The sequence below is a fragment of the Bradysia coprophila genome, chromosome IV (genome assembly GCF_014529535.1).
Source record: "Bradysia coprophila strain Holo2 chromosome IV, BU_Bcop_v1, whole genome shotgun sequence".
Classification (NCBI taxonomy): domain Eukaryota; kingdom Metazoa; phylum Arthropoda; class Insecta; order Diptera; family Sciaridae; genus Bradysia; species Bradysia coprophila.
Genome location: NC_050738.1, coordinates 4,786,520 through 4,802,336, shown reverse-complemented (window position 1 = coordinate 4,802,336; position 15,817 = coordinate 4,786,520). Strand labels below are relative to the sequence as shown.

Genomic DNA, 15,817 nt, shown 5'->3' with positions numbered 1-15,817 from the left:
GAGCGTAGAAATCAAACTGGTACCCAGAATAACTTGATCAAATTAATCATTATCTACCTATGGACTTTCTATTAATAGAAGAAATACGAAAAAAAATCTGTCACTTAAGATCAGAGCTACGATTTGTGTCATTTGTGACCTAAACTTGTAAAAGATTGTGCGCAAAATTGAAGCAAATTAAATAAATTAACTCATTACAAAGGTATTTTCTATAAAATTACATTCCGTGACGTACCGAACCATCAAAGTTACTCTGAATTGATTCTCTCGTTTTTTTTTCATTCTTTTTTTTTTCCGAACCTCATCAATCCATCTATAACGTTAATTGACACGATTTACAACAAATAAAAAAAAAAAGTTTGCTCCGGATTTCCTGTGAATTTTACATTATTTTTTTTTCTTCTTCTCCTCTCTCGATATAAATATAATGTTTAGCTGGGTTAGCTGCTGTATTGTTTAATAACATCAGCGTATGGCACGTTGATCCGTCGAGCCGTACAACTCTATGGTTGGACTATAAACATGCAACCATTACAATTTTTTTTTTTCGTGTGGATGTGAACGAGCGTACTAAATAAAGGTTCATTTTTCTAAATGGGCGACACGAAACGAAACAAAAACCATTGAATGTACGGTCAAAATGATTTATAATTATGGCATATATGGTCGTTGACTAAAACACATGTGGCACTCCATAGCAGCTTAATTGGTGTTAATTGAGTAGAAGTTGATTGAATTTTGTACAGTTCATTGCGTTTTGAGTTTGTCGTTACCGCTTGGTATGTGATTTTTTTTTCCTTCTTTCTTTTTGTTGTTGTTGCTGTTTTTCTTGTCGACCCGGTTGAAATTTGTTTCCTTTTGTTTGATTTTTCGGCCGAAGATCAAATCATTTTCGATGACAGTCAAACATCAAAAAAATAAATTTTATGTAATAAAATAGGGAAACGCTGTTGGGAAACTAAAATGTAATAGATTTTCGTATAACTCTATTACATTTCTAGTTCATTACTTCATAAAATTGCAAATGTCAGCGCTTTATTGACTGTTATGATCAGAGCGAGAGAACCGAAGACTAGTCAATTAAAACTTGCCTTGGGGTACTTGTCAAAATATTGTTTTCTCTTTCAACATGATACGTTGAGAGCGAGAGGACCGAAGACCAGTCTATCATAAGTTGTCTTGGGGTACTTGTCAAAATATTTCTTTCTCTTTCATCATAACTTCAACTTGACAGTTATGACTTTTAAATCTCATTCAAAGTCGTACAATTAGAGTAAACTCTATTTTGGAAATGTTCTATCACTATAACAGGACCTTGGGAATGATTGAAAAATTGAGATTGAAAAATCGGAAATAATAATCTTTTACAGAGCTGAGTTGATAAATCTCAAGTGATATCTCCTATCGCCCATTATAAAAAGCGATTTACTCTGTGTACTGATGTCATATATATAGACAAAAATGTGTGTGAAACAAACGAAGTAAAAGATTTTCTGTGAATTTGTTGAAAATACTTCGATCGAAAGAAGTTAAAGATTCGGTTGTCAATTAGCTGACAAAAGGAAGAGAAAATTTTTTACCTGTATCGTCGGCCAAACGAAGTTTATTTACTAATTAAAAACTTCTATGCAACGTAAAGAAGACTCTATCAATTTAATCATGTTTCCAATTAGTCTTTCGAAGTGAAGCAACGAAAATTGTTTCTAAGAATTAATTAATTAATTTGAAGATTCTTAGATGTTCCAATCAACGGTGAGAAGCTATTTTAGTATTTTAGTCTGTCGGCAGCACTCTGCTTCTAGAATTCTGAGAATTTATTGTCAAACTGATATTTATTATGGAGGAAACGTGTAGTTTGTTAAAGAAGGAGGTTCATTTCAAATATGTAATTAGAAAGTCTGTCCAGCACATTCTCTGCTTATGTAATTTTATTGTTGTTACCATGATTATGGTTGGTGACCTAATGGAAGGATGGACCATCAGGGAATGAACAATTAAAACAAGTTGATAAACAAAGTTTTTTCCGCTACGCTTGGAGGGTGTACAAGCAAATCAAGTTGGTGTATGGCTTATTTTACCAGTAAGCTGCAACAGCCGCTTTAGATGACCATGGTATGACGAATGATAATTTTGTGCTTAAAAAGTGTGTTTCCCACTTTCTCAGTCAATATTCTCATCAATTTAATTGACGACCCCTTCCTTATTTATTCACAACACTTCCGTTCAAAAAACGAAATCTGAAAATTGTTACGATTGAAGTGGTGTCTGTTTAAATATTTGTGAAAAATACTCGAAAACGACTTCGATTGTTTTGGCCTGGATTCAATATACGCTCAATATCGCAGACTTTCCATTCAAGAAAATAATAACAAAAAATAGAAGAAATCGCTCCATTCATAAACGTTCGCTTGATGTGACTTAATGTGACTTGGGTGTATGTATAGCACTTGCTACAGCATTTTCTTATTCCGATAAATGAATATTTATGAAAATGTTTTTTCAGGCGCTGCTATCACATTCAGCAGACGTAAAGGACGTAAATATATACCAACCATCAGAATAAATTCATTCAAAATTTGGTACAAAGCCGCCATTGTCGGAATATCATGTGTCACATTAATATTGGTGTTGTACAGCCCTTTTGTTAACGGTATAAAACTTTACGTAATAATCTTGAAAGTTGAGTGAATTTATGTCAGTTTTTGAGCTGTATCTCTACTATCTACGTTTCAATTAAAAGTACAAATGTTAAATAGCTAAAAGCGGAATACGAACGCCACAGTGGAAATTTAAATTTGCTTATGGAAAAGCACATATACTACAACCCTTCTGGTTCCATTAAATTAAATTTGTTTTATATTCGCAAATGAATATGAACTGCTTAAAATGTTGTTTCGACATACAGATGGTAATGTATTTTGGTTGGAATTCATCGAAGGAAGGTCGTTTACCTTTTATTGTGCGAAAAATTACTTTAATCGACAATTTATAACATTGGTTGCGGTCTTGATCCTTTATTGAAAATCCTTAGATAATGTTATGCTCTGTTGTCAGTGCTCATTTTTCAGAATTAGAAGAAACGGTTTATCCAATACTCCCTCTAGCAAACAAACTCTCAGCTCTCTGTGTCAGATTCACAACTTATTTCTTTGTGTTCTACAAAGACTATTCTACATTTTGACAGACTACGCTGTAATTTACATGTAATTTCCAAAGGCTTCTTGCACTTTAACAACATTAAAAAAAGTAGTTTGATTGCTAGAGAGAGTAATCTCGTCGTTCGCTTCAGACATTATTGTTTTCAAGTGAATAGTGACAAAAGACAACAGTATAATACTGAATGAATTAAGGATTTCATTCTAAACTTTCCACGGTGTTCGTCAATTTTAAAATCCCTCCTCTTTCATGAGAATTTGCCGAATTTGCTTTAATAAAGTATAGAGTGGAATGTGACGTCTATCTGTCCCTCATGACACACTAAATTGCTCATTTATGATGGTTTGAAGGCAATCATTAAAAACCAAATTTACGACAAAACAAAAAAAAACGAAATGGTCAAGCATTGGGGTTATATCAACAATGTACTGTCCCTTATCGTTTAACTAATGAGTATTCCCTTCGATAAAATCCTATACAGCACACATGTACGCGCTCTAAATCAAGCCGTTCACTGATGAACAACGTGGGAATTATGTTTGCTTCAGTTTTTTTTCCGTTTTTCTCGTAATAAAAAACGAAGTAGAAAAAATAACCAAATCGTTGATATTGACTCCTGAATATTGTTATCAACAATGTTCAAACATCAACAATGTTTACATTTACCATTTTTAACGATAAATATTAATATTCTTCTCAAAATAATAATTAAACAACGTACATACCTACTAGCATATATTTCCATGTCGATGTGGTAAGTAATATTGTAACAGAAAAACCTTAATTAATACAAAGTTCAGAATTCGACTCGACATCCTGTGTGTGTCGGTTAAATGACTGAAAAGAAGGCATCCCATTTAAAAACATAATATAAATTAAGAAATCAACATAACATCCGTTTTCCATTTGAGATTTCGTTTATTTTCTTTCTTTTTTTTCGTTTAGAGAAAATAACATACCGAACGACAACAAGAAAAAAGAGTGATCCTATAAAAACAATAGGCGCATAACGTCTATACCAGTAGAGCATTCTAAACACCACCATAGACAATAATAATTACCTCCGATGTGATGAATAAAAAAAGGGATGAATGAAGATTATGCGGTGTTATGTTGGAATTAAAATGGTTTGTTAGTGTACTACCACTACGACACGACATAGAATAGATAAATAGAGATCAGAGTTCCGTTTCGGTCTTTGTATATTTACGGATTATTTGTACGAAACCCATAGTAGCAACTCTGGAGAGGAATTACGGCTGCATTTCTCTATTCTCTACTCTACCTGGTAGAGAAATATTGTGCACATTCTGTGCACAGAATATGCTCAATATGTGTACTAAATGTGTACTATATATTATGTGCACATTACATACACATTTTGTACATTTTCTGTGCACAGAATGTGCACAATATTTCTCTACCAGGTAGAGTAGAGAATAGAGAAATGCAGCCGTAATTCCTCTCCTGATTATTTTTAAAAATCATTTCACTGTTATTGACCATTTTCGTGGGAAGAAAAGGGTTGTTTAAAAATTTATGCTTGACGACTTCTAATTCGGAAGCTGTTTTTTTTTACAAAAGAAAATCACGTGCAAAAACCTTTTATAACCGGCTAATCATATGTTATTGATACGTCGTCAATCTAATGAACGGTGATATCTAGCTAGGTTTGTCTTACATAGTAAAATCTATAATGCAACTAAAGAAGTACAAGATTTGGAATAGACAAAACTTGATACTTAAATCAGAACATGTTCCATATTGTAGCATTGTATGTCGATCCGTTTGTTGTTTTTAAAAGTAAACTACTGTACCAATGATACCAATGATATCTTGTGTCCAGATGAGTAAAAGAAACCGAGGGATTTGGCCCGAGGTGCTTTTACTCATCGTGATACGAGAAATCACATTATTTCACGGGTATATTACATCGTTTCACGGCCTCAAGTGGAGGAAAAGGCATTTTCCCTCCCTAGTAAAGTGAAAGGGTTTAAAAGGTTTATTTTATTATTACATTAGAAGCCAGACCTATCTTATGGCGTGAATACATTTCGGCAATCGGCAATAATCTACTTTTCGCGAGATATTCTGTTCCGGTAGTGTGACAGCAGCTCTACAATATTGACGAACACTGACCGAAGTTAAACTGAGCATTAAATGTTAGTTGGTATTAAGGGTATTTGGAGTTTTGTACCCACAATTACTTGCTAGTCTTCCAATTGACAGAGTTATCTTTTACTTCCATAATCCATGAACGTATCACCGATAAAGTTAACCTTTGACTTTCAAGGATTATTTAACACAATTGGGTGAAATAACCGAATCAGTGTGATAACAACAAAAATGTCGCCGAAAAAAAAAAATTAAATGAAAAATAACTCGAGAGCAATGAAAAACTTGATAACCATGGCAAGACCGAGAAAATTGAAAATGTCATGAAAATACATGGAATGCGTACACACCTAGGTACCAGTACATTTTATCGGCACCTTTCAATCACCACTTTCCTTTCTCATAAACGGCCTGATGGAAAAAAGAACGAATGAAAGATAGAGGGAGAGAGACAAACACACAGAAAAATTTAAATTGATTTTAAATACATAGAAAAGGCGCCATGACAATGCGACTTCCTGTCAACTTTTTTTTAATACTTCGCTCGTGGCTTTTTTTCATATAATATTATCATCAACTGTGCTGTATAGAACCTTTATCAATCATCCGATAATTATTCATCAATTTAACTCTTTCAACGTATATATACGCCGCACACATTATCGAGATACATAACATTGTTTACAATTTACGGATAGATAATTCTCAGAACTTTTAATTTCAAAAAAGTAAAAAGCAAACGGCGATTGTTTTTCAGATTTTTCATCGTTAATTCCCTTTCATACATACGAAACAAAGAGCTTCAATATGCAGAAACTTTGATGCGTTTAAACATCATTTTATGCCAATTTATTTCAGAATAAAAGAATTACATTAAAACGTAGCAACGGGTATTACGTTAAGTAGATGTACGAAAGGTACACACATAAATGCAAACTGTACACAATTTGTTAGTACATACTTTGATTGAGCAGTTCCGTTTCATTGAACGAGGATATTTCCATTTTTCTCTTGTATTTAAAATATTATTTAGCGCTGTATTCACCTATGTTGTTATATGTGTGGCAATATATAATGTAATACTTGAGAGCACAAACATTATCATCACATTACGTACAATCATCTCTGGTGATTTTCTTTTATTCAGAAACGTGTGAATGAAAGTTGACTTTACTTCACGGAGCCAAATTTTTACCTCAAGTTTTTGAATAAAATACCTTACTTGGCAATGGGGTAAATCATATAAATGGTACCACTTGTGTTTACCGACCTCGACTACGCCTCGATCGGTAAATTTCACACAAGAAGTACCATTTCCATCATATACCCCATTGGTAGGTAATGTACTATTTCTGTACAGAAAATGAAGAAGCAATAGCATTCATCGCGTAATAATATCTCTGATATTTTATTTGTTATTTAAAGTGTACATAAATATACGTAACAACACCCGCAATATAGCTGTATGTATATGCAATGCATAATGTGTATGTACATAAATTATACTTGAAGTGATAATAAATCTTCGGTGATTGTTTTCCCTTGTTTGAGGAACAAATAAATATGTGGAAGAAAACGATTATTGTATGTTTTTCGAATACATATTCGATATCCTTCTATGCATACCAAGTTAGACAAAATTCATATGGTAATTCTCGAGATATTTCATTCTTTTTATGTACAAAAAATAATGTCTTGGGTCTGTGTACATTCTACGCAGAGTTCTCCGGTATAAGAATTATAATTTTTACGTAAAATTGAATGCAAATTTGGCAAATATATTTTGAAGTAAGAATGAAAACTGAATTTGAATGAAGGACCTTCATTGAAGGTGTTTATCTTTGGAATTAATAATAACGAGAGCGTAACTATCAGGATTAAGTGTGTAAGGACGATATTGTCACCGGTATATACCAGCTACAACATTTCTATCAAGCATTTTCGACAAACTTTAATCGAAAGTCATAAGTTTTGGCATGATACTTGATGGCTTTCTTGCGACACAGACAGAGGTCAACTTTTACATTGTTGTAAATGACATATGACATAGTCGTCTGTGGAAGGTTAATAAAGTTCTGATCACCGCAAGGAGTCAATTAAGGTCGACCGGTTCTTTATTTTCGGTGGCGGCAGACTTTATTTTCGTGAGAATAAATTGAAAAACTTTTATTTCACTGATTTCATTAAATTATTGTCGCACTCATACCCGTTGGTATTATTGTTTTCGCCAATCAAATCGACCACATTCTCTTAACTTTTCATAAGTTTTTTTTCTCTCAAAATCTTTAAAACGAAAGGACAAAAATTTGCCAGCACTTTAAGGTAGAAAGACAAAGAGTATTATGGCAAACGTATTATGGCAATGTTGCATATGGTACTGACATTTAGTGATGCACTGTGCTCGTATTATGCATATTAGTTCCACATCCTAATTTCCTTTCACACTTTGCTGTTTGCTGTTATATTGCCGCCTATGTTCTATACAATGTACCATGTGACCATGAGTAGCTATTGTGTTAAATCAATAAGAGAGTCACTGAATGCACAGGCATTCGGTTGAGTGACACTGTTTGAAGCAAAATGCATTCACGTTAAGTTGTGCATCAAACATATATGAATTTCAGGACACGAATTAATTAAACTGCAATGTGTGTGTTACAGGCCCGAGCTGGTCATATGGGGCGACAGCGCTGTGTCCGCTAGGATTTTTCAATTTTTGTATGAAATTTTCAAATTTCTGCGGGCTTTTTGAAATTTATTTTATACATTGCCCGGTGGGCGTTTTGGTAGACAGTCCGGGCCTGTAAGTGTGTAGACGGTATTGAGACAATTCATATTTCAGTACTGTCGATTCATAATCCTTCGTTATTTACTAAAGAGATGAAAGCGATTTTGCACAGACATATTATTGAAAAAGCGTTTAACATATGCGTTACAATATGATTTGAATAACACGTATATAAATGTATCCATTTAACTTGTTCTATCAACAGGCATATTAAGTGAATTTTAATTATTCCCATCAAAAGCATATTATAATCCCCCAAAAATATGACAAGTACGCTTCCGATCCTCGAAAATATTCTCGTCAGATGTCAAATTATGAATTTCTTCAAATATTTTAGCGAAAATCGTTTCGGTTTAAAGTTCCTGTTACGGAGAATCTGTTTAACGAGTTTCGTCTGTGTGTACGATGTTTGAACGTAAATCATATAAGTACAATTTCAAACACCATGTGTCGTCCCACATGCTCTTCATTAATACATTTAGTGAGAAGGTCTATATATAGACAAACAGACGATTAAAGAACAATTTAGAATTAAGAGTTTAGCTCCGTAATCTCGGTGCCGTATAGAGTCGAAACAGAAGTTTGAATTTCAGAAGACACATACGGAGCGTCGTTATAACATAATCTTTATAGTGTGGAATGAAAATGAAATTTGTTTGGAAGTTTTTCTTTTTGTCAGAGGAGAGAGAGACATGCAGCAGCATTCAAATAATGATTCAAATGTTAGAACAATTTCCAATTGTTAAAGTAGATGTAATGTGACACTTCCTGTTGTTTTAACAAATAAATACTACGTTCTATGGAACGGGCTGAAGCGAACCAAAGCAAAAAAAAATATTTTAATTTAAAAAAGGAAATGAACACGTGCTGCATCACATTGTTTGGTAGAGTGAAAAGGTTGTTTTTTCATTGAATTTATTTTCTTACCAAACACATTTTTGACGCTATAATATAGCTACCTAGCCGCACATATGTTATACGTTTAATGACTAGTACGGTCCATATACCTTTTACAGAATCAATAGGAACACCCGTTGCATCATAACAATATTTATGCACAGCGCAAAAAAAGAGTTTATGAATATTATTACGATAAAATGATCATTGTTTTACAACAAAAAAAACATTTCTAGAAAGGAAACAGATTGTACGTTCAGGTGTGGTGTTGAATAGATTTGTGTAGACTCGTGATGAAAAAAAAAACTGGCCAATAATTACCTGTGGTATAGCATCGTTTAAACTACAATAGCTGGATGCTCTTGATGTTGCTCTCAATTGTTCCGATGGTGGTTCGGGGCTTCCACATAATGACGATGCACAGGATGTTGTGGAACGTATCGATAGCGAATCGGATCGATTTCTCAGAGGCGATATTTGCACGTGTTTCAGCATCTGTAAAACGAAACAATAAACCTGGTTAATGGGATAAGTATGGATCGTTCAATGGTTTTTATGGTGTGGTGGCAATTATTGTTGTAAGTGAAATTTGTATTGTTTGCGCACATAAAACGTTGCATTTAAATAGATTATGCAAATTGGTCACGACTTTGTGCAAGTAAAATTCATATGAGAGTAAGAAGTGATTGCCGTTGATGGCCTTAAGAATATTTCATTTCATTCATACTTCCTATGGATTCATATCAAAATGTATTAATCAAATTTATCGTCAAACACTTGGATTACAGTATAAAACACATCCTTTCGGCGGATTTATCTATCTGACTTCAGCCCAAAAAAAAAATCTTTGCAAAAACTCACACTTTTCCACATTGATTCGGATATGGATTTATTGCAAATTATATTCAAAATCCGTCGTTGGAAGCACGTGTGTACGATGGATAAAAGCCCATAACATATCGTTACTTCGCGTAGACGTGACATTGTTTTAACCGAAAAAAAATATTGCAGAATCAAGACAACATGACTCTATTCTTGGCTCTATATTGTTCTTACTTAGGCATATGATCCGTGAATAAATAACAGTGAACGCTTTGGTTATAAGGTGTTTTCGGCACTTATCGAAACGAAAATTCCATCGAAAATATGAGAACAGGTAGGAGCACTACTAAAACAGACAGAGATTTTAAATCAGTAGCTACGGTTTCGCTTCTTTGCTCGTTGGTTTTTTGTGACAAATGAATCGACCTAAATAACTAGCGATCGGAACCGTGATTTAAATTAGTACATTGGTGCTATTGCCGACCGTTTATGGTTAAGCGAATTAAAATACGCCCTGAGCAGCAGCCCCATCGCATTCATTTCAATGCATTCAATAGTATTGTACTTTAAAGCATCTCCTCTCATTATAATTCGAGTGCATTTTAAGGACGGATCAATCGCTATTGTTCAATATCCGGTTCGACTCAATAAATACGTTTTATATACCGGATATTCTCTCTCATTTAACATGCAATTGAAAATAATTCAACTTAAACTATTTATTATTATTATTATTATCTTCCAACACCGACATCCACAGACAGTGTTGTATATATGCATTATGTGGGCATCCGTACCAAATTCAACAAAATCACATGACAAGGTAGATGCATGCATCTATTCAGAACACAAGTACTCACTCATGTCATTTATCTAATAATATTTTATCGTGTTGTTGTATATAGTTCACCAAACAGAATGCTAAAAGCTATTCAACATTATATATGTTGCGACAATTTGTCATGGGTGTTCATATACAAAATGTAGTTAGATCGAAGGAAGAGAAAATATCTGAAATATGTCTGGATTTTGTATGTTAACATTTTTTAGCAAGCATGCGGATATACACATTGCAATGGCAACAGTGGCTGAAACAGGTAAGATAAGGTGCCCTCTTTTTTTCGTGTGTGTGAACGCATTATAAGTCTATTGTGGTGTGGAAAATTGAAGAATTGAAGTCAATAATCGAAAATTGATGAAAGAATGCCGTAAATTGTAAAATCGAAAAAAACATATCACAGAACCGTTTATTACGGTGAAGTGAAGAAGGAGATAGAAAGAGGTGTACAACAACGGTTAATTTGGATAAATATTGAAATGAATAGGAATCCGATCCATGCCTGTGTAATATTACATTATATACAAGCGACATTGTTGTGTTATTGTCATACCCAAAACATTTGTCTACGTTTTTGCCCTAACTTTTTATTTATGTCCGAACAAAAAAATAAAGAATCGAAAAGTTTCTAAGCTCTTTTCGATTAAAATGGAAACAGTAAAGAATCTAACTTCACCGGCATTGACATTTCAAATCAACAAAAAAAAAATTGTTTAGAAAATTATTGTTGTTGGGTCGTTGTCAAGTCGGGTTCTTATCATATTAGAGGTAATTGGAATAATATGACAGCATTTGGGATAGACCTATAGTATCGATGACATTTTCTGCTCGTCAGTTGGACTACATCAGTACGTCATATGTTATCGACATCAACGAGAAAAATTAATGATGAGCTCTGGTGAGAGTTTTCTTATAGAGCAAATAATTTATTACAACTAATGAAGTAAAAGATTTTGTATCAATCACCTCCCAGACTACGCTTTCAACAATAGAAGTAGCAGATTTAATGATATTGATTGATAATTTCATTATTGTTTCGAGTCAACCTTTTTTCGGTTCTGTTTGAAGTTAAAATTATTAATCAATTCATTGTCACTTCACTGCAAAGCAGGGACTAAAGTAAGGATTTTTTGCAGTGTCGCCGCATCTTGTCAGGGGCCCATATTTTTGCACTCAAGGGTCCAAAGTCAAAACAAAACCTAAAACGAGTGTTCTTGGGTGAATAAAAGAGTTATCACAGACTTTATTTTAATTAAGTTCCCTCCCTGGAATCCCTTGTTCGAAGATTTGACCAACGAATTTTCTTGTTTGGAGATATCATTCCATAGTCTGTCACAATGCGAGTCGTTTTTATATTTACTTCAAATTTTTAAGATTAGCTCAACTTTCAGAATTTTTCCGGCTATAATTCCTAGTAACATATAAGCCTCACATTCTCTATTTTAAACTTCAATTTCTTCATTGGTTCATGTTCACGACCGATCCTGAATCAAACAAATCTTGCAAATACCATTTCTTTATTAAAATTATAGTTCAAACAGTTACCGTTTATACAGTAGTTTCCTTTCTAAAGAACTTCCTCGTAAAATCATGTGTTTGGTATATTTCTATGTCGGCTGGTCGAAATCGACGTTCCGTTTTGTCAAGGAATCCTGTTACTGCTGGCCGTGGATCAAAATATGCCGTCCCAACACAATTTAATGAAATATTTAATCGTTGAGATACACGATCGAGCTCGTAGTTTTCTTGGTGAATCGTTTTATTTTTGTTAAAATGACTCACCGCTCGCTCAGTATTCATACTATGGGGCGATGTGACCGCAAAAGCACCAAGTAGCCATTGGAGTTCACCTCGTGATTTTACAAACATTTGGCGTAATCGAACGCTGTAGCAGAGACCAATATCAGAAGTTTCCAATCGTGGAATAATCTCCAGTACTGGCCATTGTTCACAGATGTCATTCACCAGAGCATTTACTTTTTCTTCATCGTCTTTGCGAATAAATAACTTCAAAGCATTGACAGAATGATGAATGAAAGTGGCGCACGTTTTAGCAGAGAGTACATTTTTCATCAGTTGAATGGAGTTTTCTTGATCTACGTTCAGACGTTGTGATAAGTAGTCTCTGGATGACCGAGCAACCTTATCTCGAATTTCATAAAATTCTGACCTCTTATTTGACGACGAAGAGAAACAACTACTCAAAACCATAGCATTTTTTTCTGAAATTGTTTTCAATGCTTTCTCCTCCTCTCCTCCAGGGAATGGTCCTTTGATAATAACATCGAACTTTCTCAAAGCACCGTCTCGTAGTGTTAGAATGTCGGGCAAAACTAAATACGATTTTTGTAAACCCTTCTGCAAACTAGTGAACACATCGTAAATGTCGTACATAAACGCCGTCAGTTTATATTGAACAGAATCGACCTTCCATGTATTGAGAAAGGTGGAAGCTTTCAATCTATCTTTTCGTGTGTAATCATATGATGAAGATTCTGCTATCTTCGACCACACTTTTCTGCATGCGGCTAAATTTCGGATGATGGCTTTCAGTAGACTCTTACCATGCTCGGCGAATCGTATTTCGTTATGTGCTGGAAATGCTAGGGAATCGATACCAATGGCTTTTGCACATTCTTCAAGAAGCTTAGTGCGATTTTTCGATGTACGAAAGTATGTTGCGCAAGCTATGATATTTGACTTCCACAACGTAATTCCAGAAACCTCGTCTTCCATATCCTCTAAAGCCAGATCTGATCGGTGACAAGTACACCACATTGTGAGAATTTTACGTCCCAGTTCGTCTTCCAACAATTTCCACAACCCTTCTGCTGGGCCCGAATTAGCAGATTCACCATCTGTTGTGACCGATACTAAATTCTCTCGAATAAGTTTCTTTATCGCTGATAGCACTGCTTCCAGTAAACCGTGAGCGCCATTCTGTGTTGGTGACGATACTTCAAGGAAAATGCTCTGAATGCTACCATCACGTTCAATGAAGCGTAAAGTAGTGAATTTGTTGTCGCTATGAGTTCTATCGACACTGCCATCGATTTGGATTGAGTAGCAGACACTTTTGTTTATGCGTTCAATAATTTTAGCCATTTCAATGTTCGCGATAATTTTCAACATCTCGTTGTATCCACTTGGGTTACGATACCGTAGAATTTTGTCAGTTATTTCAAAAGGAGGTAGGTCGACGTCAAATCCTACAATGAGATTATTTTAGTTCGATCAAAAGGCGTAGTTGTGAAATTCACTTCTCACCCTTTTCACTGAAATGTTTCACAAGATGTTCACCTCTTTTGCATGCTAGGGATCTACTGGCCCAATTAAAGCATGGAAGCGTACCATGTAGAGCGTCATTGTATACATCGACAGCCATCTTCGTCAGTTCTTGAATCAAATATTCATTCTCCTTAGTCAAATATCTTCTCCATTCGTGTCGTTCGCTGCGAGCTTCCCACAATTCCCGGTTACGTTTTGCTAAGGTTGCTTCTCTATGCTGAGCAGATTCCAAATGGTCAACAACTCGTTCCAGTTTTTTTTGACAATCCACTACGATACCAGTTGCGAATGGAACCAACTGATTTGATGAATGTTTCCTAGCGACATCTTCAAAATCTCTGCAAACTTTGCAGAGAATAAACTGCCTCTTCCGTCCTGATGCATTTTTAGTAAAAGACTCCAGGCAGTCATTATTCGCTAATAGGACTGGCAGTGACAACTTCTCATGAGCTTCGTTTGCTTCGTGGCGAATACTTTCAGCTGCACCGTCAAATGGTGGATGTTCGATCTCTTCGCTCCCATTAGACGTACTTACTGAATCTACGATTGAGAGACGAAGACGAATGGCAATGTAAAAACATTCACATTGACAAAGAAAGGCTAAATCAGCGACTGAAGTTACCTTTGTTCGAATCATCCGTGACATTGTCATTAGTATTTGATTCCACCGAATTGGAATCATCTGGCGTGAGTGTACCGTTTCCAGTAAACGAACCTTGTGCTAAATCTACAATTGAGAGACGAAGACGAATGACATTGTGAAAACGTTCCCAAATGACAAAGGAAGGCTAAATCAGCGACTGAAGTTACCTTCGTTCGAATCATCCGTGACATTGTCATTGGTATTTGATTCCACCGAATTGGAATGATCTGGCGTGAGTGTACCGTTTCCAGTAAACGAACCTTGTGCTAAATCTACAATTGAGAGACGAAGACGAATGACATTGTGAAAACGTTCCCAAATGACAAAGGAAGGCTAAATCAGCGACTGAAGTTACCTTCGTTCGAATCATCCGTGACATTGTCATTGGTATTTGATTCCACCGAATTGGAACCTGGTACAAAGCTTTCCTTAAACCAATTAGAAATTTTCAACTGGCCAGGACGATCTGCCAAATTACTTCGAAACTTTTCTTCAGTTTCTTTTCTTTTTTGATGACCGCTTTTACGTTTATTTACCATTTTTCAGGAATGACACACAAAAAATACTCGCTCACGTTCAATCAACATCAACCATTGTTAGAAAGACCATTGTTTGAAATACTTAATTGAAACAACGACTGTCGAGATCGGATAGAATGAGTGTGTTTATTGTCTATTATGTCCGCAGCCAGCAAATATTCGACAAGTTCAAATTTTGGCGTTAGAATTCAAACTTTCTGACTCATTTTACCGAGAAATTTCGGTGGTGGCAAATGTCGATCGCAGTGTAGCCATTTTGAGGGGCACTGTCGCCAATTGCCTACAGGCTTGTTCCTTACTTTAGTCCCTGCTGCAAAGAAGAACAATGCGAAGCAGCAACGTTGAATGGTTGAATAAACAATCAAGATAAGATGTATTCGTAATTCAATTCCTTGTTCGTTTTGTTGTTGTGCCATTTAAATAAATAAGAATTAAGAAAACATAACAATTTGAATATTATATCAAATGCACGCGCGTCTTATATTGAGTAATCAAAGAAAAATATATTTACAAATTAAGTGGGCAGATTGGTTTCAGATATCATAACAAACGAAACGGTCAATATATCATTTCTACACGAGAATAATAAGTTGAACGAAACGATTAATTAAATAAAATTAAATATGCACCGAACAGTGCCTACACACACTTGCTTATCGAGTGTAGTGATTTTGATTAATCTTTTTGAATATTCATGTTAAAATATTGACTTTGTCTGGTGCATTCAATTT

At 34.8% G+C, this 15,817-nt stretch overlaps 1 protein-coding gene across 2 annotated transcripts in view; it reads right to left on the bottom strand.

The window, feature by feature from the left end:
- The window catches only part of LOC119085930 (putative uncharacterized protein DDB_G0288043), a 59,877-nt gene that overhangs the window by 7,348 nt on the left and 36,712 nt on the right, over window positions 1-15,817 (bottom strand). For both annotated transcript variants that reach the window (XM_037196482.1, XM_037196483.1), the window contains exon 2: window positions 9,278-9,451. In XM_037196482.1, the coding sequence (XP_037052377.1) occupies window positions 9,278-9,451 (174 nt within the window). The remainder of the gene's footprint in view (window positions 1-9,277; window positions 9,452-15,817) is intronic.